The sequence below is a fragment of the Corvus hawaiiensis genome, chromosome 9 (genome assembly GCF_020740725.1).
Source record: "Corvus hawaiiensis isolate bCorHaw1 chromosome 9, bCorHaw1.pri.cur, whole genome shotgun sequence".
NCBI lineage: Eukaryota > Metazoa > Chordata > Aves > Passeriformes > Corvidae > Corvus > Corvus hawaiiensis.
Window position 1 is genome coordinate 13,446,378 of NC_063221.1, and position 27,757 is coordinate 13,474,134.

At 38.2% G+C, this 27,757-nt stretch overlaps 1 protein-coding gene across 4 annotated transcripts in view; it reads left to right on the top strand.

The window, feature by feature from the left end:
* The window catches only part of COL11A1 (collagen type XI alpha 1 chain), a 133,126-nt gene that overhangs the window by 88,800 nt on the left and 16,569 nt on the right, over nt 1–27,757 (top strand). For all 4 annotated transcript variants that reach the window (XM_048312912.1, XM_048312913.1, XM_048312915.1 and 1 more), the window contains 17 exons: nt 2,443–2,496; nt 3,440–3,547; nt 4,311–4,400; nt 4,684–4,737; nt 10,401–10,508; nt 11,003–11,110; nt 12,147–12,200; nt 15,663–15,716; nt 16,434–16,541; nt 18,071–18,124; nt 19,071–19,124; nt 19,223–19,276; nt 25,646–25,699; nt 26,166–26,273; nt 26,460–26,513; nt 26,802–26,855; nt 27,376–27,429. In XM_048312912.1, coding sequence (XP_048168869.1) covers nt 2,443–2,496; nt 3,440–3,547; nt 4,311–4,400; nt 4,684–4,737; nt 10,401–10,508; nt 11,003–11,110; nt 12,147–12,200; nt 15,663–15,716; nt 16,434–16,541; nt 18,071–18,124; nt 19,071–19,124; nt 19,223–19,276; nt 25,646–25,699; nt 26,166–26,273; nt 26,460–26,513; nt 26,802–26,855; nt 27,376–27,429 — 1,224 coding nt within the window. The remainder of the gene's footprint in view (nt 1–2,442; nt 2,497–3,439; nt 3,548–4,310; nt 4,401–4,683; nt 4,738–10,400; nt 10,509–11,002; nt 11,111–12,146; nt 12,201–15,662; nt 15,717–16,433; nt 16,542–18,070; nt 18,125–19,070; nt 19,125–19,222; nt 19,277–25,645; nt 25,700–26,165; nt 26,274–26,459; nt 26,514–26,801; nt 26,856–27,375; nt 27,430–27,757) is intronic.

Below are 27,757 nucleotides of genomic sequence, written 5' to 3' on the forward strand. Positions count from 1 at the left end.
AGCAGAGAGCATCCTGAGCTGCAGCAGAGGGATCTCTTCCTTCTGTTCAGCCCTGCTGAGGCCAGGAGCATCATGTCCAGTTCTGGGCTCCTCAGGACAAGAGAGAGCTACTGGAGAGTGGCCAGGAAAGGGCCACTAAGATGAGTAAGGGACTGGAGCATCTCTGCTGTGAATAAAGACTGATGGAGCCAGGACTGCTCAGCCTAGAGAAGGCTCAGGTCTTACCCAAGTACAGAAATACCTGACAGCAGCTGTAAAGAAGATGGAGCCAGGCTCTTTTCCATGGTGCCCAGTGAGAAGAGGCAATGGGCATAAACTGAAACACAAGAGGTTCCATCTCAACATCAAGAAATGCTTTCTCTGTGTGAGGGTGACCAAGCACTGTCACAGAGTACCCAGAGAGGCTGCAGTCTCCATCTGGATATATTCCTGAGCAACCAGCTCTCAGCAGCCCTGCTTCAGCAGAGCAGTTGGGCAAAATCACTCCTGAGGTCCCTTCCAACCTCAGCCATTCTGATTATCTGATTTCTTGATTTCAGTCATGACTAGAAACAAAATATTCAAAATGCAATGAAACTATGGACTCTGCTACTGTGTGAAATTTGAACGAGGTCCCACAGGATTCAGTCAGTGCTATGGTTCTCTAATTTTGTATCTCTGGGTTTAGTAGAGTTAGACTGATAAAAAAACTTGAGTAACTTAGGATCAAATGCAGCTTTTCATTAGCATTGTTTTCTGCTCTGTGTGTTTGTGAAGTTGGGCCAAAATTATTTTTAAAATATTTTTCCCCCATGGGTTCTCATGTATGTGTTTTTGTAGAAAACCAGATGGTTTTAAATCAATCAGTAGGCTTGTTGACTTTCTTTTCCTGATGAACATATCCACTTCAGGTTTTTAAATAATGTATAAATGAGAAAACTTTCATTGCACTCACTGATAGATCAGCATCAAGAATTCTGTTTCTTATTTAGACACATATCTTATTAAAGTTCATTGGTGCATATGGGCATTTCAGCAATTAGGGAATTAGGATAAGAGACATAGTCAAGCTTAACAAATTAGAGAGTCAGATTCCCAGGCTGCACTCTGCAGCTTGTTTATGGAATAATAAGCATATGTTGACAGCAACTGAAGTAACTATTAGTGGAAAAGAGGCTGCAACTTCAGCATCAAGAAACAAAGGATCTGCATTCTGCAAAATCAGAATAGCAGGTCTTCCCAAGGTGCTTTAAGTAAGTGGGTCATGTTCAACATTCTTTGTCTTTCCTTAGAACAGGTTTACAGAGGAAGCTTTGATTGTGTAAAGGAAGGGACTCAAGAATGATTCCATCTGGAGCAGTTCTGATTTTCTGTTATCAGAAGAAAGGGATACTTTTGTCTTTTTTTTCTTTTCTTTTTTTTTTCTTTTTTTTTTTTTTAATCTGGATCGTTTCAGAGGTCTGAGAGAGTGCCTCAGTTATGTGCCAAAATTAACCATGGTAACATCTGGCTGGCAGAAAAAATAGAATCAGGTTGAGGAAGGTAGAAAAGCTTAAACTGGAACTGATGGAATAGGGCAACTATCAGTCAGACTGTGCCCAGAGGAAAGCTGAGAAGGACCCAATATTTGAAAAAGCTGGAGCCAGATGACCCCTTTGTTTTTGCACAGGTGAGCAGAGTAGGAGGCAGACACAGGCTGTTAGGCAGGCAGTACTGTGTAGGATCCTAATGTGATCCATCAGGAATGCACTAACACTATTCCAGTATTTGAAAGAAATAATTTAGCATAATTCAAAGATGAATTAAACAGTGCTATTATAAAGTGACATTCTCATTCAGTTTATTGACTAATTTTGGCCTGAAGTCTGGGGCCACTGATCAGAAAATGAAAATTCTGTAAAATTTACCCATATTGTAAAAAACAAAAATATTTCCTTTCTATTCTTTTTGTGGCACTCATATTGCCTTTTTTACCATTTCTATATAACCTTCATCTTCCCTGGATCTTTATTTCTTTTCATTTTGTTTTTGTCTCACCTCTACTTTATCTTTCATGTCCTCCCACCTTAATCCTCCATCTGTATCTTTCTTTAAAAAGCATTTTTATGTCAGGCTTTATGGTTCATAATATACATATGTAAAAGTGTATTTTCAACTGTCTTTTAGCTGCATCACTTATGCATTCAAACTCATCTAATCAAGCTCTCCTAGAGACATCTGCAAAACTGAGGGCAATTTTTACTGCTGTACCACCTCAGAGAGATTGGAACTGAGAGATGGAAGAGACATTAATCAGCATTTCATTTCTAAGCATACACAGGCAGAAAGGATTTCTCTTTTTTATTTCCTAAAGAGAAGGAATGTGTGACATGGAATTTTTCATTCACCTCTTCAGCACAGATATGAATTTTGCTCTTCTATAACTTGTCCAGGATAATGTAATATTCTATAATTATTTCACAGGGTTTTCAAGGAAAAACTGGTCCTCCTGGTCCTGGTGGTGTTGTTGGCCCTCAGGTACATAATTTCATTTCATAGTGAACTTCATAAGACCAACATTTAATGGCTAAATTATGGATAAGGCAGTTGCTTTTGTTGTATTAAAAGGACCATATCAATGGTTATATTAACTTTTGCAACTAAAGTTGCATAATAATATATTATATAATACTATATAATATACTTAGTAATCATCAGTGATTCCACAAAAAAAATTTAAATATTTGAGTTGCCTTTCCACTTTGTTTTATGTTTTGGGTTGGCTTTTTTGTTGGTTTGTTGTTGTTGTTTTGGGAGTTTTAAATGTGATTATGAAATTGGTGGTTTACAGACGTCAAGAAGACAGATTTCTCTACCATTAAACATTTTAGAAAGAGCAATGCAATCTGCGAATTTCTTGCCAGAGAAAAAGTTTCAGTAACTTTTAGATTGTGGAGGGATAAACTATCAAAATTGAATTTGATTTAACCGTACTGATTTTCAACTTAATTAAGCATTTGGAACTTTTTTAGCTAATTCCCTCAGTGGAACTTTTGAATCTGCAGAGAGATCTTTCAACTCTTCTACCTTGCAATTCCTATTACTCAGAAAAACAACAGTACAGAAGTGTTTTAAGACAATAGTATCTGGATTTCTCTCCCATGTCCTTTTTGTAACTTTCTCCCATACACGCCGTGTTTTAAAGCTTCAGTGCTTAAGGAACAAGGTCAGGATTTCACTCTTCGGAAGCTGCACAGACATGTCTTCAGGCAAAATGCAATGCAAGATTTATTTTATAGGACAAAGATATTTGTAAGTCAGCTTTGCCTGGAGGGAAGGTGAGGAATGTATGCTAGCCAGTGGTAATAGTGTTTGGTAACATAACAGCTGGATATTGAGCATCTGCTCCTCTTCACTTCCTCCCACACCCCGCAAGACATTAAATAACTTCAGGTGACTAAAGTTTTACTTTTGTGCTTAGGGTCCTACTGGTGAGACGGGGCCAATTGGTGAAAGAGGTCACCCAGGTCCTCCTGGTCCCCCAGGTGAACAAGGTCTCCCAGGTGCTGCAGGAAAAGAAGGTGCTAAGGTATGATGGGGCTTTGGGGAACAAATTGGAAGGGACAGATAATCTGTTGCCAGTGTGACATTTCAAATCATCATGTAGACATGCAGAATAAAATCAGAACATACAGTGTAAAATCATGATTGGCAGGTTTCACCCAGAAGGACTTGGAAGACTGGAAGATTCCAATTTTAGAGCTATGTCTGCTTCCACTGAAATAATGAGAATTCTCGTGAGCCAATAATTAATATTTTTGTAATAAAAACTAAAAAAATAAAAAATTGCATATACTATGCATTCAATATGGAAATACTTAGTAATGACATATTCACACCAAGGTGGAAAATTGCACATTGGCATTTAAAGTCAGATGTGTAGTAGTGAATAAAGGGCAGAATTTCACTGAATAAATTTAACTCCTTGCTTACTTTTTGGCTACCATCGGGGAACAAGATAAATATTACTTATCTAGTTACTATGTAATTCTATTCAATTTTTGATTATAAATGGGTATCAAAAATTTTTTTGAATGTATCTTTAAACATATTTTTTGGCTTGTTGTGCTTTTCACTATTTGCATTCTATAACTAGTACTGTATTTTGTCAAAGTTCATTATAAATTAGCCATAGACTACTGTGCTGATAAAAGAATTAGTGGGTGAATAGCTGGGGGCACAATCTTTGTTTTCCTTACTATAGCTAGGATCTGGTAGTTCATTTTCATTGCTCATTGTACATTGCACATTTTTAAACATATTTTTTAATCAAAATGTAATATGTTTCCCAGGGTGATCCAGGCCCTCAAGGCATTCCTGGGAAAGATGGACCAGCAGGTCTTCGTGGTTTCCCTGGAGAGAGAGGCCTTCCAGGTGCTCAGGTATAAGTGCTAGAGCAATTGGCATGATATTTCTAAAGAAAAGAAACAAAGTATTAACTCCTTTATTTCATGAAGTCTTCTATTGCACTTAAAATAAATGCAGTAAGAAAACAGACATCAAACATCCAACATTGTCAAATATCATTGGCTAAATAGGAAGAAAGAAAATTATTCCAGTTTGATTTTTTGGATCTTTCCATGTTTCCTATTATATGTGTTGCAAAATTACTCTTGAACTTTCCAGTTTAGTAAACAAGTGTTCTTTTTCCTTTTCATTTTCTAGGGTCCAGCTGGTCTGAAAGGAGGGGAAGGCCCACAGGGTCCACCTGGACCAATGGTAAGTAAACATAACAATTTAATGGAAATATAAACAATATAACCTAATAACCTTTTTTCTTCTTTAGATGCTGTGGTGTTTTGATTAATACAGTTTGTAAAACAGCAGACAGATCAGACTTCTACAAAGTATCCATGCTAATAAACATGCTAGGATTATGAAGGTTGAGAATATCTGAAGCCTTCTGCCACCAGATTTAGTTATGATATTTGCTTGCTGCTCAATACTTATACAAATTGGTTTTGAGATGAGAGGCATTTTCCACAGTGGAAAAATCCACAGATAGTGTGACTGGTGGACTCATGCTGTTGTGGTGGGCTTGCCTTGGCTGGATGGCAGGTGCCCACCAAACTGCTTTATCCTCCTCAGCTGGACAAGAAAACACAAAATACACTGAAAGGCTTGGGAGTCAAGATAAGGACAGGGAGATCAGCCACCAGGTACCATGGTGGGCAAAACAGACTGGGAAAATGAGTTTCATTTATTTTCAATCAAATCAGAGTAGGATAGATAAAGAGAAACAACAACAAAGTCTGAAAACACCTTCCCCTCACTCTCCCTTCTTCCCAGGCTGAACTTCACTCCTGATTCTTGCTTTGTCCTGCCCCCAAGCAGTGAAGGAGGATGGATAATGGGGGTTGCCCTCAGTTCATCACACATTGCCACTCGGTCCTCCTCATGCGGAGGATTCCTCACACTCTTCCTCTGCTCCAGTGTGGGGTCCCTTGGATGTGAGACAGTCCTCCAAGATGTTCTCCAGCATGAGTCCTTTGCACAGGCTGCAGTTCCTCATGAACTGCTCCAGCCTGGGTCCCCCACAGGGTGCAGTCCTTCAGGAGCAGGCTGTTCAGCATGGGTCACCCATGACCTGCCACAAGTCCTGGCAGCAAACCTGCTCCACTGAGGGCTTCTCTCTCCACAGGCCCACAGGTTCTACCCAGATCCTGTGCCAGTGCTGGCTCTGCACGGGGTCACAGCCTCCTTTGGGCATTGACCTCCTCCATGGGGTCCTCCATGGGCTGCAGGTGGATCTCTGCTCCCCTCTATTGTGCATTTTTTCCCCACTTCTTAAATACATTATCCAAGAGGTTCTACCCCTGTCACTGATGGGCTTGGCCACAGCCAGTTCTGGATCCATCTGGGAGCTGTCTGGCATGGGCTCCATTGGACATAGGGGAAACTGGCATCTTCTCACAGAAGTCACCCCTGTAGTCCCCTGCTACCAAAACCTTGCCATGCAAACCCAACACTCCTGTGTTCCCTTTGTACAACTGTGTAAAATCATGTCATGCAGGAATTTTCCTTCTTGGCATTTGAAGCTCAATAGTAGAGTGTGCTTCATGTTACCTGTCCTCTGTTGTCATGCTTTATGGAAAGAAGCTCTACGAGGATGCACTGGTATTCAAAACATGGTAGAGTTATTCCCAAATGTGAAATGTGTAGATTTTGACAGTATTCTTGTCAACTTATTTCTTTCATTCAGTGCAATTGAAGTTAAAAAAGAAAAGAATCAATCATCACAGCTATTCTTGTTAGAAAAAGAAAGTAAAGGAGGAGCTGAATTTCTATGTATTTCAACAAAGAAGCTCTCTTATGTCCTTGAAATTCATATTCAGATTAGAATGCATTAAACAAGGATAAAAAGCCACACATAGTACAGTACAAGTAATACATGGGACTTGAATTCTTAAAATTATTGTTGAATTCTTAATGCCTTTAAGCATCTATTCTTTAAAACAAGAACTTGAATTTACTGTTCTTAACACTGTGCAGTATATATGCATTCCAAAAAGGCACCAAAACAAAGTAGCTGGGAATGGAATGGAATGGAATGGAATGGAATGGAATGGAATGGAATGGAATGGAATGGAACGGAACGGAAGCTAGTAGGGAGAGTCAAAAGGGATATCATCTTACCCATCTGAAGAACCTGAAATGTTAAAGGGTGAATCAAAATCAAGAAAGCACAGAGCAGAATAGTCTCTTCAATCTAAAGGTCATGTCTTGATTTTTCTTGAAGGAGCCCCTAAGGCTGGCTGAACTCTCAAGCAGATAGTTCAGGGGCAGTGAACCAGAGCCCTTCCGAGCACGCACAGACCAGCCAGCACAAGCAAACCTGACGTGTGACACAGCCCCCTTTGCCAGACAGCATTGCCCACACAGGAGCTGTGCCACTCCTGCCATGGTTCCTGAGAAAGACACGTCACACAAGATGTGAGGCAAAAGTACATGCCTTATTTAGTGATAGTTGTCTATATTATGAAATACATATGTTTGAATTTAAATTCAGATGAGCCATGTTTTTCTAATTCTTACAGAGTGTGTATAAGTTAGTGTTTTAGTTGAATACATCAGAGCTTTTTTGAGGAGAATGTCTTAATTATCCCCATTTACAATCCTTTGGTTCAAATCCTGGAGCCCTCTCAGAGCTCTTGAATAGTATTCCTTTCATGTGAAACTAAATTGATAGAGAAAATCCAGGAACACTATTAATGCTCCCCAGCTAATGGGAGTTCAGTGCCAGACTGAAATCATCATTAATTACGGCCCAGAAACACACAGAGTATGAGTGTCAGGAGCACACTACCAAGAACTTGAGTCTATATATCCATTCCTCTTGGGGCCACCCTTCCTGCTAAGGTAAACAGTCATAGAAAGAAACACTTAGGAGTCTGAGAATTTTTGCATATAATTGTTCCAATCTTCAAGAAATAGATGCAGTGGGAGCAGGAGTTGAGTAGGAAGGGCAAAATTTTTAATTTTTTAAAATATATTTTGAGATCATTGTAGTACAAGCTTGGGGTACAAAACAGGACCAAGTTGCCCTTAAAGTGTTTCAAAAGTCCTCAGTGGGATTTTTATCTATTTCATCTTTAATTACTAACTTGTTATCTTGAAACAGTTTTCAGTGAAAAAAAGGTGCATAGGTGCCCTTAAATACTGGGTTTCTTTACACCTTCAAGCACCACAATTAAACAATTAAACAGTTAAATTGCTTGCTTTTTTCCACAGAAGCTCCCAGCAGACCGTGAGCATCACGTAGTCCTAAAATATTTTCCCATCTATTTTTAGCCAACAGCGGGTACACACAGAAGTTTAATTGTAGTGGAGTCTTCATTTGCCATTTGTAATAGGAAGAGAATTCATGCCATTGGATGACTTTCCTGCGATTCCCTGCCAGTACCAATTGCTTCTAACCAGCACATATAGTCAATTAGAAGCATTATTTGGCTGCTGCATACACCTGCAAGCATACCAAACAAATGACTGCTCCAAGTACTGTGCATGCCAATTACTCTGTTTAGAGGGATTTGGACAAAAGAAAGAGATGCATGAATGCATATCAGAGCAAGAGGGGTTCTGCAGGATTGGGGGGTTGGCATTTTCATGGTTTGAGGGGTTTTTTTGGGGAGGGGTTGTGGGGTTTTTTGTAGTTGTGGGAATTTGTTTGAATTTTTTTAACAGTTCTCTTTTACGTGCTACCTTTGTTGCTTTTGTTTGTTTTCTTCCCTTCCCTACTACTGTGTGGAATGCTGAATGCTGATGAGAGAAAGCTCTTTGGAATGTCAAGCAGTCATTTTTCATTTGCTCATTTAGGAATAGGATGCTCAAATTAGACTCAGAATAAGCCAGCTGTAGGCTACCCAATTATCAGCACTGAACTATCTAGACCTATCTTCATCTATATGATAACATTTTACAGTCATGGGGACCTTCACTTGTTGAGCATTTTGTTAACCACCAATAAAAAGTATTGCTACTACTATGCAGTATATACAACAGCTATAATTACATATCCCCTCACAGGAAGTGAGATAAAACCAAGGTTGCTAATGAGTTTATAGTCTGTACAATGGCAATACAAGACAAAACATGACACTTCCATCCTGTAGATAAGTTTTTACAAACAACCCAAACATACTAATAAAAAGATTCCAGGATGTGAGTACCACAAGACCACAGGTTAACAAGTGGTTTTGTAACATAAGGAGACTGTTACATAGTGGGGCAGAGTGACGAGAAAAGATAACAAACATAGAGAGAACGGACTTAAGAAGCTGCTTAAAATTCTTTTCTGAGTTGTGACTACAATTTAATGTATTCTGCTTTGCTCAGAGGCCATTCTCTCAGAGAAAGGAGTGGTTCCTTCAAAACAGAAGGTGTAGTCCCTGTTCATAACTCATGTGAAATGCAAAGATAAATGTGAAAAGTTGGCTGATTAAAAAGAGCTAGTGGAAATTATGGCCTCTGTTAGTGTCTGCTGTCTGACACACAGGAAAGATCTATGAGTTATTTGGGTTTTTTCCTCTCTATTCTTAAATCCTCCTGATGAGATGACCTAAAATTGTTTAGGTTATGAGAGCTGACAAGATCAGAGACCATGGTAGTATGGCTGCAGGGTAATGACTTTTTCTTGTTGAATTCACTGAAGCCTTAGGAACTAAACTAACGAAAATAGGACAGAAACTTAGGCAGCCACCTAGACTTAAAAAACTCCAACATCTGGAAGGATAAGGTCATCTATGATTTCCATACAAATACTTTGTTTGAACACCCATGCAAATTCAGATCTTACTGAAATAATTTGCTAAAATATTTTAAGAAACCATTCAGCACTCTTTTCTGCCACATTTATCTGGAGGGGAAAGCACCTTATTATGGAATTAGCACCAGTGATGCTAATGAGGTCAGTCCAGGACAAGTATGTCCTGAGTAAAAGCAAAAAATAGGGTCCTCATAGGTGAAAGCATCTTAAAATTCCGATGTCTAAGAGGCAGAAAATTTGATCTTGTTTAAACATGAAAAAAAGGCTATTTAGGGTCTGAGGCTACACCACCATATTACTTTTTTATTCCATGATCATATGGAATCATCCCACTTCTAGTATATCAATTGGAAAAGTGAAGTTACCATAACTTTGAAGTGTTGCAAACTATCTTGAAGGAGTAGAGCTGAAAAGTTGGGGAAATGTTATTGTACAGCAAACAAACCTTTAATAGTACTCTATTAATGCAAAAATTGTAAGTTATTTAAAAGACAGAAAACAAAGATGCAGTTTTAGTGGTTTTCGCTACAGATAGTGCCTGTCTTTTCACCTTTAATTTGTAATATTAGGTTTTAACTTCTACTGTGCTTATCTAAAAGGTGCCTGCACATAAAAACCTTCTCGGTAGAACACACTAGATTAGTCATTATACTTGAATGGATTTTTACAGAAGTGAATTGAAATGCAGCAATGTGATCATTACAGCAATGAACAGCACAAAACTTTACTAAAAGTTTTGCTTGTGGTGTGGCTTAGTTCTGTATTTTGATATGGTGAATATTCTTTCATCAAAGTAGTATGTTAATGTATTTTGAAAACATAGAGGGAAATAAGTTCTTGAAAACAGGCTGGTTTCATGCACATTCTCATTATGATGAACAAATACAGGAAGTGGTATTTACAAAAAAAAAATAGTGTTGCATGAACTGTATTGAGTATGAACTTCAAGGTAGTCCTTTCAGCCTTTTTCCTTTACTTGCACACGTGACGGATGCGTAACCTTCAGGCAGCTGAGCTCACATCGATAACCAGCTTCTCTGCTGACTTGCTTCATGAAAACCATCAGCAGTTACCAGGGCTCTCTCAGAATTCCCTCCTCGTTTGTATCTTTTTCCAGGGCTCGCCAGGAGAGCGAGGAGCCGCGGGCACTGCTGGCCCCATTGGTCTGCCAGGCCGTCCTGGCCCCCAGGGGCCTCCAGGCCCCGCAGGAGAGAAGGGCGCTCCCGTAAGTAATCGCAGTCCCATCAAACCATCCCAGCACAGACTTTTCACTCCAAAATGCTACTTGGTCCCACTCTGGGATTTCCCTATTCAATACGTATTCTCAGGAGTCCCAAGGTATTTATTTTAGATCTACAAAACAAGTACATAGTAAAACATTAATTATCGTGCTCTCTAAGACCAGGAATGGTTAAACCTGTTATTATCACTGCAGGGAGTGGATATAAATCAGTCTTTCATTAAAACTTTGTACCCAGCCACTCTGCATTAGAGTACAAATGTGTTTTACATCAACTTCCATTATTACTTCATATAATTCTCTTATATATTCTCTTCCCTTCATTGTTTTCTTTGTGTTGTGGGGTTTTCTGTTTTGTTGGGTTTTTTTTTTTTTGGAGGTGGGTTTTTTAGTTTTGTATTGGTAATGTGACTCCCTGTACTGAAATTTTCATTACATTCCTGTGATAATGTGCATTACTTCATTTCCTTCAAAACCAGGGTGAAAAAGGTCCCCAAGGTCCAGCTGGACGTGATGGAATACAGGGTCCTGTAGGACTTCCTGGTCCTGCTGGTCCTAGTGGTTCTCCTGGAGAAGATGGTGACAAGGTGAATCATTATAATTAGTATTAGTGCATCTGGGAGAAGATCTGTCAGTACAGTTCTCTGTAGCTTTCCTCACAATAAATAGGGTGACAAAGCAACAAATCTTTTCCCTGCCTCCCCCAAATTCCCTCTGCCTACTGCAAAAAAAGACCTAAAAACCTCTTCTATAACCAAATGTCTGAGGGACAGATGCCATGGGACATTGGGATTTGTGTTAAAGAACTAGTAGAATAACATTTATCCTGGCAAAGAAACAAGGATGAAAGTGTGGCAAAATAAGGCAAATGATGCCAAAATTGATTTTTGCCTATTTTAGCAACTTGGTCTACTGAATGAGTAAGATGAAATGTTTTCAGTAATATACAGGGATTTAGAACCACTGTTGATAGGTTGAGGGTGTCAAAATAATTATGTTCACAGCAGAGATGTTCTGTTGACTTCCGGCAGAATTTAGGACATGGTACCTTTCAGGATCATCTGGTGTGTTTGCTTGATCCAGTACTTCTGTTAGTTAGCACAGGGTAAAGGTAAAGATTTCAACAGCCATTTTTGTGATGCATGAGTGTTATTTATCCCACAGAGAGTATTTTCTGTGGTTTAATTTGTCTTTTATTACTGTATAAAGGAAACACTATTTTCTAACATGGTTTCTTGGTGATTTGAATAATTTTGAAGCTTTGAAATACCGTACACTCCAGTGAGAAGCAGTTGTTCAGTCATAGACAGTTACATGAGTCTGTAAATCAGGGTACTTTCATTATAAGTTCATATTGAAGATGACATGAGGAACACAATTCCCTTTATTTAGAGCTCAGTTGCACTATACTTCAAAGCCAGGTCTTGTTGCCCTTTTCAATTCAGCAATCAATATCTGGGTTAATATGACATACTGTTGATCACGGCACAATTGCTCCCTTTAGGCTTTCACACTTGAAGCAGCAGTATAAAACATAGAATAATCATATCAAAGGGCACACCGTGATACTGACTTCAGCTAAGTGTGGAGACCATTTTAAACAAGTTTAACTTTCAATTACAGGGTGAAATTGGTGAACCAGGTCAGAAAGGTAGTAAAGGCGACAAAGGAGAAAACGTGAGTAACAAAATCCTTTGTGCATTACATCTATTCTTCATAAATAAAAGGTATTCATGCATGAAATATGCAAGTGGCCTTGTTACATAAATGAGCAGAAACAGAAACGCACTCCTAAAATGTTCCTCCAAAATGTTCTATTCATGCAACGCTAGAGGTTTGTACTTACAGATCCAAGCATGTATTTAGTGTTGCTTGTATTCCTAGAGCTTACAGAATCATTACAAATTAGAAAGGTAAACTACATTCTTGAGCACCCATCCTGTATCATTGAAACTCCTCCATTCTGCGTTTGAACAGGGAGAGACCAAGAATTCACGTACGTTCTCTTACTGTGCTGAACTTCACTGACTGCACAGTGTGAACATACCCAGCTTTGGCTTCTTAGCCATGATGATGAAAACTATGGAGACTCACTAGGGAATCTACTAATATAGTTTTAAAATTTTTGAAGGCTATCTAATTCTTGGGGAGCACAATTAACTGATGGCAGCATTTCGAATCAGTAAAGACCACAGATGAAATGGCTTATACAAATTTTTGTATATTATCATTAGGCCTATTAGTGAACCTAGGACTAATCAGGTTTCTACTGTCTTAATTTGATATTTTTCTGTCTTCAAAAATTAATTCTAAAGCACTTCCTGTTTTTATTTAGGGCAGAAATATAAAATTAAGCTTTTTGCACTGGGAAATGCGAAGCTAGAAAGAATAAAACTAGCATTTATTTATTTCTGTTTGATTGTGGTTTCTTTCCTAAAAATTCAAAATTGAATTTTTTCACTTCTGCTCAATTTCAAGATAAACTGGTACTTTATTTGAATACTTTTCCTTAAGAAAAAATTGAGAAGTAATGGCAGAAAGATCCCTTTTATTATTATATTTCAACAATATTCAAGTTAGCAAAGCTCCAAATGCAGCACAGGGGTATTCATGGCTAAGTATATTTATCTTGAAAACACTGTGTGATTTTTGACATTAACAAGTTACAGAGCAGTATATTATTTTTAAAAATTACACCAAATTTATGGCTTACATATTATCAGATGATGTTTATGGGAGGATATGTACAAACTGCAGCAAATCACAGGTCACAGAATTACAGAATCACAGAATGGCTTGGGTTGGAAATGAACTCCAAGATCAGCTAGTTCCAACCTCTGATTCCAGTTCCACTTCAGGCTCTGCATGTGATCACAGGCACATTCTGTTTTCCCCTTTGACATGCCTCTTCATTAGAGATGCTTTGCATCAGAGAAATTCAGGGAAAAAACACGTGCCACACTCTTCTGTTTCAGATAATTTTAGCATAGCTAGTTATGCTGAGCATTAGACTGTGACCACAGTTCCCATAGTGAGTACTAATGCATTTGGGCCTGTTCCAGCAGACCTGCTTTACAAACAAAGTGTCTGCAGCATTATCATTTGAGAATGTATCCTGGACTCTCAGTCTCAAGGTTTAATGCATTTGAGAATATTGCACATTTCCCTTGAAATACGGGATTCAGTGTTCGGGCCTTAGTTGAAGTGAATGTACCTCCAGTTGAAGTCATGTGTCTTGAATCTATTTGCCCTCCACTGCAGTCATTCAACCCTGACAATTTCAGAATGTGTTTATTTTAAATCTGCTTTCCTTTCAACATGCTGATAGATGCCTATTGGGGCAGGGAGAAAGGGCTTGTTGGTCACCTCTGAAAGGTTCTGAAGAGGAAGTACCCAGTTCTGAAATCACAGGACATAAAGAATAGATATTTACAATCTCCAACCACCCACAAAAGGCCTTGGTGGGCATTTAGAGCCTGATCACAGCAAGGATCCTGATCAAAGAACTGATTCATCTTTCCTGTTTAAGAAGAGCTGGAAAAATCTTCAATTCCCCATTGAAACGAACAAAGATTTATTTTTGTGGGTTTGAAAATACCGAGCCTAACTATGTTGGCATACTCTAGCTAAGACAGCACAATTTTGTTGCTGATGTGCTGTCCTCTCTTGAACTTCAAAACCTGCACAGTTATCACAGCTGCCTTTATTAACTGAAGATTCTCTCATGATTCTGATCAGTCTTTCTCCATTTGCCCTCCAGAGCAATGGAAAAAAAGATCTGGCCGTGTGTCCAAATAACTCCTCATTAATCAATTGCAGAGTATGTTCCAACAGTGCTTTATTTCAAAATGGGTTTTTAAATGAGTTTAAAAATACGTAGGCCTCATTCCAGAGCCTATAAAATGAAGGAGCACTACATTGCAGTGTAGAAAAATCCACACATGCCAAATCCCTTCCTCATGGCAACACTTCCCAGTCAGCTGGAGCATTCCTCGGAGTCCTTTCATTTAGATATGCCACCATAGAGGCTAGAAAGCTTTGTTTCATATATTGCCATCACGTATGTGACAAAAATAAAATTGTAAAGGAGAAGAAATACACTGCTTGACACTTCAAACTCCCTAGAAAATAAGATGCTCTAAAATATACATAAAACCCAGAGAAAGAAATAGGCTACAAGACTTATGTCCCTTTATTTAATTTCCCCTATAAATTACACAATAATCTAATTTTAGCCCTAGAAAAGTCTGTAAATTCCAGCATTATTCTGCTCTAAACTAGAATTTGAAGCCTAGAAGTTGCAGGAAACTTGGCATCTGAAATAGACTAGAATTAGCCAAGGCCAGGTGTTAAGTTTTGTGCTTTCTTAGCTTCACTCTTTATCAGTCTAGTTTCTCTAGTGTTGCATAAACAAATTCAAACTACCACATGATTTAAACCCCATCATAAAGTAGTATTTTGCATTCCCATACTCTGATGGCTTCATTACATCACTTCTGCATGACTGACGTCTAAATTATGTGCAATATAATTTAGTTATTATTCTGAAGGGAGAATGAATAAAAAGAAGTTCCTCTGAGAGACTGGGTTTTTTTGCCATTCTGTTGAAAAGAGACTTCAAGAGAATGTGATTCCCAGTGCTCAGCAAGAGCTTGCACTTTTTCATGTCTCCTCGAGGTCAAAATAAGCTTTGTGCCCTTGCAAAAATAATTAGCAATTTCATAAAAAATACTCCAAATAATAAGCATTTGAATTAAAGATACCTTTTTAGATGATGCTTGAAAAGTTGAGGGGTATTTTGCATAAATCTCATTGAAAGTTTTGATATTTTTATTTGTGAAAAAATATTTTCATTTTGATTCATGTTCTCATAGAAATCTATTTTGAAACATTAAAAATGAGCTTCCAACAAATGCCAGTATTGTCTATCATAGATGTGAAAATCTGAGGTTTTGAGAGATAAATAATTTGTACTGAATGGAAAGGACTTGTGAATGATACTACATCCTCTTTTGAGAAATGTGGAAGTGCTGAATAGATTGTGATCCTGCAAGTAGGGTTTTCTCTCATGTCTGTATTTGCTTTTACTCTCATTGCAGATGCCATAATCACTAACTTTTGGATGTGTGTTTGTTGCAGGGTCCTCCAGGTCCACCAGGTCTGCAGGGTCCTGTTGGTGCCCCGGGTATAGCTGTAAGTAGCTCCTTCAGAGCCACGCCCAACCTTGCCTAGCTCAGCTGATACTGAGTTCTTTGAACTGTTTGCTCCTGACTCGGGAATGTATTTCAAAGCACCATTAACAGTTCTGTCACTGCCCACTTACATGCAGTTCTTTATTGTAAACAAGCCTGCATGGTTGTTACTGTATGGCAGATTTACAGCAGGGCAATAACTTGACAAAATTATTAAAAATGAAATACTGTAAATAGTGAATGGGAGGCATCCTTTCAGTGAACTTGTTTGGTGGTGTGTATGGCAGCTCAGCGCAGGTGCAGCTAAAAGAGAGTGTCTCTTCTTGAAATCCACCTGATACCAAGTGAATTAATTCTTATTTTTATTTAGAAAGCTCTGAATTCTTCTGATCTGCATATTGGTAGAACTGTATGCTACTCACATTTACATAGGTATTCAACAGTTACAAGGTTTATGCAGATGTGAAAGAGAGGGCGAATTCAGAGACAGTTTTTATGCGACATGCAGCACTAATTGACCTACATTAAACCAGAGCATGTGCTGGTATTCTGTTTGTGTAACAGATTTCATCCAGCCAAGATGATGAACATTCATTTGAAAAGTCACTTGGTGTGATTCTGAACCCTTTTGTAGTTGTTTTCCAGTCATTTCCATGGAGCTTTTCCTGTTGGTATTACCAGACCTGTGACAGTTTTGCTCTTCATTGTTTCCAAACAGGGAGGTGATGGAGAGCCAGGCCCAAGAGGTCAGCAAGGGATGTTTGGGCAAAAAGGTGATGAAGGTCCTCGAGGCTTCCCTGGCCCTCCAGGCCCTATTGGCTTACAGGTAAATTCCTTTATTATTTTACCTTCCATCTGCAAGAACACTGTTTTCTGTGTCAGAAACCGAATGACTACTGTCTTCTAATAAATAGATGATAGCATCAATTAATTAGAACGGAAGGATGCCATTCTCATAGGGTTCATGCATAAATAGCAGATTTAGTGCAGCAGGAAGTTAGTGGGATGCACTGGAACTGAACTGCTGGCTAACACAGGCTTTGGAATTTCATTCAGTAATTCATTAATTTCAGCCAATTTCTGCTTTAACAAGAGCACTCCTTTACACTGGAGGTACACACATTGAGGAAAAGATTCAACCAGGAGATGTATTTAGCATGGCCTTGTCATTTACAGTATTTTCACAATAGGTTTTAGGCACACGGTGTATCTCCGTGATACCATCACAGACACTACTTGCAGCCTGAGAGGTTAGCAGAAGCCCATAATGCTTATATACTGCAGCCATCAGGCAGGTTCCTACAGTTTCATATTTCTTCCTCTTAAAATTGGTATTTCATGAGGCAAAAAACACAAAGCAAGCATACAGTAAAATGTAGTCTTCTCACTTCTGCATTCAGAGAATTACAGTTGAAAAATCTGTTTTTTCAAAAAATTAATTTGCTTAAATATAATAAAACAAAGAATAAGGTATTTAGGACCTTGATTCATTTCTATGTAATTAACATTAGAGCACAGAACACTTACTACTTCTAATCCAGGAACTAAGCTGTAACACGAATCTTTAAAAAAATTATAATAATGTTTGAATATATTCAACAGTATTTTCCTTTCTATCCACCATGTGTGAACTGACTCAGCTCTTTCAGTAAGCTGAACCTTAACCTGTAACTATATATTTTTTAATTTTTAATCTATTACATAATGCAGTTCACAAAACTTACAGTATATAAAATTTATAAAACATTTCAAACTGTTCATTTCTGCACCAACTTTTATATCTTGTGTAGGTTTATATTGCCTTTGATATGGAAAGTTTCTTTATTTTCAGAAATAATTACTCAGAAAAAAATTTCAGCACACAGCTTTGACCCTCCATTTAGGAATGCCCAGCTTAGTGGTGATAGTGCTTCCAGCTAGGTATCAGTTATTAGACAGACTTGGATACTTTGCTTCTAAGGGAATGTTTGTGTGATGCAATGCAACACCTGCCAGCAGGGTTTGTCACATCCAAGGGACACCTAATTAAAGCAGTTACACAGCTTGCAGTACTCAGGTACCTTAGACATCTTTGCATTCCACTTCACTGTGCTGCACTGACCATGTTCAGTCAAATTTTTTGTGTCACCTAGTTTAAGCATCCTAGGACTACCTATACATTTACTGTAACATGAAAAATTCCCTTTCCTTTCTTCCCATTTTAATGCAAATAGGTATTTTTTTCTTGTTCCACCGTCCTGCTCCCTCCCAAGTTCACAGGTTTGAAATGTAGATCTGATTTATATTGTTTCATATTGATTTATAACTAATCATTCCAGGGACCCTACCAATAGTATTCTCCTCTGTGTTTTATAGGGTCTGCCTGGTCCACCAGGTGAAAAAGGTGAAAATGGTGATGTGGGCCCAATGGTAAGACTTATTCCCCACTGGTCACTCTGAAGGACATAAATATTCTCCATATATTACTGTCTTTTCTCTATAGCTCACCATTTGATAAGATACTCCTGAATTTGGTGACTGAGTATGAAACATTTTGTGTAACACAAAAAAATCTCTCTGGGATTTACTTTTCTTTCCCACATCTATCCCCTCATCATTATTCTCAGGACTTATGTAACATGAGAAGATACTGAAAAATAGATAGCAAAGCAGATGCTCTGGGTATCTGAGACACAACAGTGACAATTGAGTTCAGGAAAGAAAGAGGAGAAGTAGATACCACCGCACCAGAGAGCCTGGGGCTGCTTTCCTAAGTTCAGGCCACTGTTATTAACATACAGCTTCAGGTACTTGCAGGCCAGAAGACAGTAAACACTGCTTGGCACTGTTTATTTTCCCTGGGTGATACATTTTGCAGCTGTTTCTCCTCCTGACAGAATGCCTTGTGGGCTGTTCCTGACTGCCAGGCAAGCTCTCTACTCTATACATTCACCTCCAGCACCTTGTGCCAAGTCTGGATGCTTCACTCCTACACTCATCTGTAGGCACCATGGTGCAGTTCTGCCACAGGGCTGTCATGGACACTTGAGCTGGTCCAGGGTCTCTGCACAGTGGGATGGGCAGGCAGGGAACTTGTAGGGAAAGAACCAATCCTCGGGGGGCCCGAAGCATCAGCTCATTTTCAGCTCAGGTCCTGTGTAACACAGCCTGATCTCCTGTCACCTTGTGAACTCATCCAGTGGGCAGCAATCTGGCCCTGCTGTTCCTGTTGCACAGCAAAGATTAAAAGCTCTCTACAGATTGAGCACGTTACTTTCCATTGGTCAGAAATCCCTACTGGACTTATTCTTTATGATTGTAACTATATTATATCTGTTCTATGATTCTGTGATATCACATTGTCTCTTTGATACAGGGTCCACCTGGCCCGCCAGGTCCAAGAGGTCCCCAGGGTCCCAATGGAGCTGATGTAAGAATCAATCTATTTTTTTGTCTTGCTAATTGACTAATAAGCACTTTATTTTGGATAACTATATTTGGGATAACAAATATCTTTTACCACTGTAGGGTCCCCAAGGCCCCCCAGGCTCAATTGGCTCTGTTGGAGGTGTTGGTGAAAAGGTGAGTGTGGATGAAAACCCCCTGGAAAGAGAACCCATTGGAGTAGGAATGCTATATGATATTCATTCATTACAATTATTTTCATCGCTATTTTCAGTTCTCTATTCAGAAAATTTTCTGCAAGGATATGGAGTAAGCTTGTTTGGGGTTTTTTATTTTTGTGTTTTATCCAAGGAACATGCCAGATGTATCTTCCTTTTTCTTAAAGGAAAGATGACATGTGCATGGATGTAAGGGCTTTTTTCTGTAATTTATTTGAAGCAAGAGAGTAAACTACTATTTAGTGCTGAGCCAGCAAAAATTTCAAAAGAGATGCCTGTTTATGTTTATTTTATCAAGCCACATGACCTCGACCACATCACCTATGTAAGCCTAAAAGCCTTTTGCCGTAATGTTACAGATTTAACATTAATTTTTTCCTGAACTTCAGAATGGGAAAGAAGATTCTCAGTGGAGCATAAGATGGAGGAAAAAAAATAGAAATATGTTCCAGGCCACTGTATAAATAGTTTATTGAGAAACTATGTAGATTGGTCTTGAGTATTTAATTATTTGACACAGAGTATCACATATATTCAAACACCAATGTCAATGAATCATAGAAAAAACATCCCTAGGAATGTTAGTATTGGTAGTTTTCCAGAAAGCTTTCTATATTGTTAACTTTTCAGAACACGAACCAAGATTTCCCTTTCTCTAACTAAAATAGTCTTTTAAAAGAATCTTCAGGTGTTTCATGATTTCTTTCTACATGCCCATCAACCAAATCACTTGCCAGTGCTCTGGGATGTGGCGAAGAGTGTACTAGAATACTACAAGATAATATTTGGTTTGATGGAAAAATAGCCTACTTTGTCTCCCTTTTTGTCTTTTGAGACCAGAAGTACTGAGCCCAAACAGATGTCATTGTGTCAAGTTGACAATGCTTCACTGCAGTCCTTCTTTCTTAGCATGTGGCTCTGAGCATCAGCTCACCTTTTGGGAGCAGCATCATTCTGGTGTTTTCAATCTTTTTTTCCCCAAAATTGCACAAGACACACAAAACACGATGCCCTCCTGCTTGACTGCGTTATTAACAAGGATTTTCCTTTTCATGTCCCAAGGTCATGACATTGTTCATCCAGCCTACTTTAAAAAAGGTCTTGGCCTCATGAAATGCTGCAGGATTTGTTTTTTTCTCTCTGGGAAGAGTACCAAAAATGTGACACAATCAATGTAAGACTTGAGAGAAATAAAAAATTACTGGGAAAAGAGAATCTGTATGTCAGTGGAATACAGAAAATAATGGGGACTGTGGGAAGAAAAATATTTCCTGTGACCACTAGGGTACTGAGAAAAATGTTAATTATGAGAACATCCAGGGTAGCACCTAATTATCTTCAGTGCTTTAAAAAAACCCACCTTGTATAATATTGTGGCCCACTGAACTTGATAGGAATTTTCCCATTGGTTTCAGTCACCTCTTTAATTTTCAGTGTTTCATGATCAAATTATATTTCAGTCATTTTGTAAAAGCACTGGCTTATATTGAACTCATTACTCCTTTGTTTCTCCCTGCAACTCATCTGTGTGATTTAGAATCACTATTTGTGATGATTAGGCTACGAAATTTAGTTCAAGAACATGAAATTCAGACTGTTTATCACTTGGTTGTCATTTTTTATGTCATTTTGTATTTCCTCTAGCTTATTTCCCATACTCTCTGCATCCACAAAGAGAAGCTTCCAAGTGTATTATTTTGGAAGTTTTTATTTATTCTAATTGCTTTCCTCCCTCCTCCTCAAGTTTTAGTACATGCCAGGGTTTTTTCCTTGTTAGGATATCTTCCTTCTTAATTTCAGTTCCGTTGAATGAGATTTCAGGCTTAGATATCATAAGGAGTTGTTTTGTCAGGGTGAGTTGCTGCAGTGGGAGGATAGTTCATGCTTTTAAACAAAACATGCATTTTTATTTTCCTCTTCTTCCCACACATTTTTTCCCCAATGTTTTTCTTATTATGTCAGCATGCTTTGGCCTCTGCACCCCTTTCAGGAAAGACATACCATACTACAGATAATTAAATACAGCGAGTGTAGAACGTGCAAAAACATTTTGGCATCATCCCTGTCACTGTTGAGGAGAGAAATAGGTTTTCTCACTTTCATATTTGAATGGTTTGACCAGAAGGTATTTTTTCATTAATACAGGGGTTTCAAAGCCCCCTTATCTTCTGGCAGAGATAAACAATTTTTGTCACACTTTGTGGCATGCATTTTTAACTAGCTTGTTTTTTCCCCTGCTCTACACACAAGGGCCTGAATGTTCAAAGGCATCAGCACTCAAATGTTCCTGTAGCCCTGCATTATTAATGCCGTAACCTCTACTGAGGGCCTGGCAGTCTTTCACTCAATAGAACCACTTAAATCCAGCTGCCACACCAAGAGCAGTCACTTTCTTCTGCTTTTAATTAAGAAAAATGGAAAACCATAATGTACCAACACATGCTTATCTCCAATTTGATGTCAAAGGTCTAACTTGCAGGTATTCTAAATAGCCAGGAAGTTGCTCATGACTTCTCCAACCTGTGCCTTAGAATGTATGTAAGAATTTACAACAGAGGGGAAACAGATCAAGTAATGTCAACCCCACACTTCCACAAAACCTAATGAAATAAATTTGCTGTTCTAATTTAGATGAATTTGTGATAACTGCACTGAGTACTGTGCTGTTCTTCTACCCTTTGTCCCTTCCACAGCGCGTTAGAAACTATCAGAGTTAGAGGGCAATGCAAACCCAATGTCTGCAGAGCCTAAGCATTCGTTCTGTAGCCTCTCAGAGCCCAGACCTGGTTTACTGCTTGAAAAAGTCTGGTGTTAGAAAACCACTATACTCATCTGGGTTTACATTCCTTCCTATTATATTGTTCTAAAACACTTTTCAAGATAGTACACTAATAAGGAGTCCAACACAGTAAACAAGTGAAATCAATAGTTCTCATGCTTAATCATTGATTTATACTGCAGATAGAAGTGAGAGGACAAAATCAATTGAGTACCCTGGCTCTAAGTTTAGAAACATGTTTGATAAGTTTTCACAGACAATTTTATGTGTGCATATCATTTTTCCACACCTATATGTGCAGACACTGCTAAGGTACCTAATCAAGATGTGTCTGTGGCAGCTTAGGCTACCTGAATATCCATCCTTACAAATTACTTTAGTAACTTTACATGGCCTACTGACTGTGATTGCTTCTCATCCTTCTCCACCTCTCCAACATGCTTGTAAACATGAGCCCTTCCAGAAAACACAGCCTTTAGAATTTCTGTCAATTAAATTTAGCTCTCCACAGAGCCCTTATATCTAACACATATGCAGACCTATGCAAAAAAGATTCTCTTCTAGAGTTACAATTTCTCTCCTTTTTTTTTTTTTTGTTTTGTGAGAATGGCAAAAAGGAGCAAAACTGTAACTTTTCACAACCCAGTCAGTAGCAAAGTTGCCTCTCATTACTATGAAATGAAACACCGTGTCCCAGAATTTAACCAAAAGGTGGCAGCCTTCCATCCACTATCTCTGTGCTTTGTATGGACAGTTCTATAGAACTGGTCATGAGGAAAACAACATTTATTAAACTTGAAAACTTTTAAAAAATGTGTTTTAAATTTTAACTTTTAAACTACTTTGCCTAGCTTGGTAGAAACTTTTCTGCTTGCTTAATCCACAGAGATTTTCAGAATTAAGCATGTCTGCAAAATTACATGATGCTATGTAGTTTAAGATGTCTGTCTTTTCTTGTTGAAATTCTGTCAGAGGAAGGCTTTGCCTAAGAAAGACCATACTAACTTTTAAAAGATCTGAGCTGCTAACAAAAGAGAGAAAAATCTCCAGAGGTGGAATAAATCTATTATTAGATCATAAAATCTGTTTCCCAGCAGAACATGAAATATTTCCCATGGAGAAGGTACATTAGATTCTGAATCAATGCCATTGTTACTAAAAATGAAAAGTAAGACAAGGGCCAACAATAGCTATAGATTACACAATTTTTAGTAGCTATAAATATGCACTCTGTAAATATTTATCAGCTACAATCTTCTCTATCAAAACACTGTTTAACTCCCTTAACAGTTATCTAAACTAAATACAGCATTTCATAGTACCTAATACTTGGACTATAAAATCACTGCCAGATAAAACAAGGACTGCATACACAGAAGAGACACATTTTTTAGTAGAGCAATGATACAGAAATATTAATATGAGATGAAACTTTAACTGGTCTCATCTTTCACAGATGCCCTTTAAGGGGAATATCTTGACATTTTCTAGCCCTTCCAATTTTTCAGTTTTCCACACTGCTGCTTGCTGGGGAGCTGCTGTGCACAGAGCTGATCTGGGCTGCTGCTCCAGCCAATGTCACCATGTGTGCTGGAGCAGGCACCCCCAGTGCTCCCCTGGTGCTCCCAAGTGTAGGTCAGAAGAAGCCCAGTGTTGCACAATATCACAGAATGAAGATGTGTTTGTCAACAGGAAGGGTAAGAATTGTATTATAAATCAAATGTGGATCATCATAAATTACAATATTATTTAGCAGAAAGGCAGAAAAAGAGCTCACTCTCTGAGAAGCTGACAAGGGGATTACACTGCACAAGTGCTTCTCAGGAAAGACTGGGCACAATTAGTGCTCTTATGTCACTCCTTTGGTTTGTCCTGCAATGGGCTCACCTTTGGAGAGGGTCTGTATAGTGCACTCTGTAGGTATAGGATGGCTACTAACTTAATATAACTGATAACATATTTTTGCTGATTCCAGACTTCATTCTCTGTTGTTGCAAAAATCTCATTTGATTGATAGTAGGTATGGACAAAACCACAATGCCAATGGTGCTGCAGACTCAGTAAATGCTGTGCAGAGAATAAGGAAATGAAGATTATGAATTTTCCTGAAAAACATACTTAACACTTATTGACCTGAAGCATCCCCTATGGTTTTTGTTTTGTTTTAAAATGAATGCTGCATCACAGAAGTAAATGAATATTAAGTACTATAGGGGATCATTAATTTTTGAGATTACTACAAATTTAAGTGTATCTAATAAAACATACCAGAGTTTCTAAAGGCACATTCACCCTTTAATAGTGCCCTTTTTAAAGGGCATTTTAATATTGCTCCTAAAGTGTTGGTTATCTGTTAATTATCCTAGTCTGGAATTCAGTTGAGAGGTACTGAAACCTTTTTCCTTTAATCTAATGAAATATTTGCATTGGGCTGAATTCTGGTCCCAGTGAGGTTATCATGCTGCTCTGAGCTTCTCCGAAAAAAAGTTCAGTATCTACACCATAAGATTTGTTTTTAAATTGTATTTTATGATTTATAGTTTTATACTGACCATGTGGAAATGAAGAGGGGCATGCAGATCACACAGGTTAGCAAGGATACACAAATTTATTCCAGTTCTGTGAATTCAGTAAATGATTGGGTTTTCAGCACTGAACTACTCTTGTTCATAAATAAAATTTTTGGCAACATTCATTTGGTTTGGAAAAAGAATATATTTGAGGGGAAAAAGATCCCCCCATTAGCAGCTGGATTGAAAAATTCTATGGGATAAGAGTACATAGTTCTTATCTAAGCACTCCATGACAATCACAAAGCATATTCTGCTATCCTTCCATGATTTGTGTCTCTGTGATATTAATAACTAAATATCCTACTAACAGAAGAGTTTTCTATAAAATTTTATGTATCAGACCACTGAGCTAGAAAATAATTGGTCATAACTAAACTTTAAAATTAAGAATTGAAAAGACAATCCTTGAGATAATACTGTGTATTAGCTCAGAAGGAGACTGAATTATCTTAAATATTCACTTAATCGTGTACAATCTTTGATGTGCACAGATTTTATTTCCATACAGTATCATCCTGAAAGCCATTTGCTTTACTAAATAAATTCCATCACTGGTAAATACATAGCACACACCTCTGTAGCCTGTGGAGGACGTTTTTCTAACTGATGCTGTTATTTCATCCTTAGGTTTTTCTTTATATAATTTTTTCTTATCCTAACAGTAGCTATAGCAATAATCACAAACAGGAAATTTGCAGTATATGGGATAATAAAGGGGAAGATCTTCCAAAGCCCAAAGGGAAGTTTAGTCTCCATGGCTCAACAAAATATTAGTTTGCTGTATTATCTCTCAAATTTCAGACTCCAGTTCTGCAAAACCATATACATAACTCAACTCCCTCTAGGTAGACCAAATAAAAACCAGTTCTTATAAGCTCTTTACATAAATAAACTTGGGAAGAATATGTAATAACAGAAGTAAATTCATAGAAATATTCTCCCTAATGACTCATAAATTTTTCTTATGCATCTATAGGGTGAGCCTGGAGAAGCTGGTAATCCTGGACCTCCTGGAGAATCTGGAACATCTGTGAGTATTTTGTTGTTGTCTTATCATTATTATGGTGAGCTTAGGTATCTGGCAGTGCTTGCTTTGGAAAGGATTTCCTCAGATCACTTGTGTACTTGTGTATGTTTTCTTTGAATTTTCAGTGAAGAACTTATACCTTTAAAATGCAATTTGTTTCCGTGTAATCATAGCCACATCTTGTACCAACGGAGGATGAAGATGGAGACTTCCTAAAAGAATACCTTTTTCCTTCCATAAGTAGTAACTTTGGCTTGCATGTTTTCCTTTCTGAAAACAGTTCACTGATGCAAACTGGGTGCAGAATTTGGCACTTGACCTGAGAGGTACTAATTTCCCACTCGCATGCCAGTATTTACTGGGGGAGTGACATGGCCCTTGTCTGAAGAATGAGTTTGCCATTGTGATCCTCTTTTTTTTGGCCATTCAATTTCCAGATGGCATTTTTGTGTTCATGTGTTTTCTACAGGGTCCAAAAGGTGAAAGGGGAGAAAAAGGTGAAGCTGGTCCACCTGGAGCAGCCGGACCACCAGGTGCTAAAGGACCTCCAGGTGATGATGGGCCTAAGGGTAACCCAGTAAGTGATCTTCATCATTCTAACCCAAACCACTGTGAAGCATTCTGAAAATGTGCTGCTTACAGAACCACAGCATTTTCTACAACTGCACTCCATTCATTATATGCTTCATAAAAGATTTGTGATGAGTGCTACCTGCTTGTCAATGGATGACACATTCCTTGCTTTTTTTCCTGACATATCTAGGGCCCAGTTGGTTTTCCTGGAGATCCTGGTCCCCCTGGGGAACCTGGTCCAGCTGTAAGTAAACCAGTTTTAGGTCCTAGTCTTAGTTTGCACTTAATTCTAGTTGACCCTTTCTCTTTCTTGTCTAGGGATAAGCTCTTGCCTGTAAGATTCGTTGCTTTTTTGTTCACATAGTTCTTAAGGCTTAAAAATGTTTAAAAATCTTTAAAAACTTTTGAAAACTAATGTTCTTGGGAAAATGCTCTGTAGAAAAATAGTACTCTTTTATATATATATATATGAGAGTTAGTGACTTAAATTAGCTGAATTTCTATTTTTGTTTATTTTCCTTGAATTCTGTAGGGTCAGGATGGTGTTGGTGGAGAGAAGGGTGAAGATGGTGATCCTGGTCAACCTGTAAGATTTTTTTCTCATTTTATGTCACCTTCATGTTCTCTCTGATGATAAGAAAGTATCTTTTCCCAAATCAGTGCCTTCTATGCAGTCACACTCTTAAAAATATTTTCGAAGTGGATGCTTTTTCTATTATATTGAAAAATAACTATTTATTTCCTTGCAGATGTAGAACTGCCCATATTACAGTAACACAATTGAGCAAGAGCTCAATTTCTTTTAGAAGTAGTGATGTGTTAAAAGATTTGTGCTGGAGCTGCTGAGGAGCACTAAAATTAGAGCAGCTCTGAGCCTAAGAAAGAAATGCTGCAGCCAAATAATCTTCATTAGCTGAACTGATGAAATTAAGCCAAGATGTTAAGCAGTATCTGAGCCATATTAAGCATCAAAGTTCTTCTATTTCTTCTATTTCTCTAGATTCTGTCCACTGGAAGGGGCTAACACATGGCAGATGCCTGTGGTATTTAATGAAGATGAGAAATTGATCCTTTATTACTGCTGAGTTTATAATTTTCTGTTGCAGGGTCCACCAGGTCCTTCAGGTGAAGCTGGCCCACCTGGTCCTCCTGGGAAAAGAGTAAGGAATTTCTCATGTTCCCTTGTACACTTCTCTTTCTGAGACACCATGTCCTAGAGAATTTCAGCTACTTGTTCTGCGCTGTGACACTCATACATGACGTTTGTAATTTCTTTTAAGTAATGTAATGAGGGAAATGAAAAAATAGAAACAGCAGAGAAAGCTCTTTAACATGGCTAACGTGGAATATTAGAACAAAAATAGATAGGGAATTGCATAAATGTGCTTTTTCTTTTCACTCAAGAATTCAGTGTCTACTCAATTAGTCTGCTAGCAGGAGTGAGTTGTTATGACAGTAATAGCAGACATCATCTTTAGGCACATGACT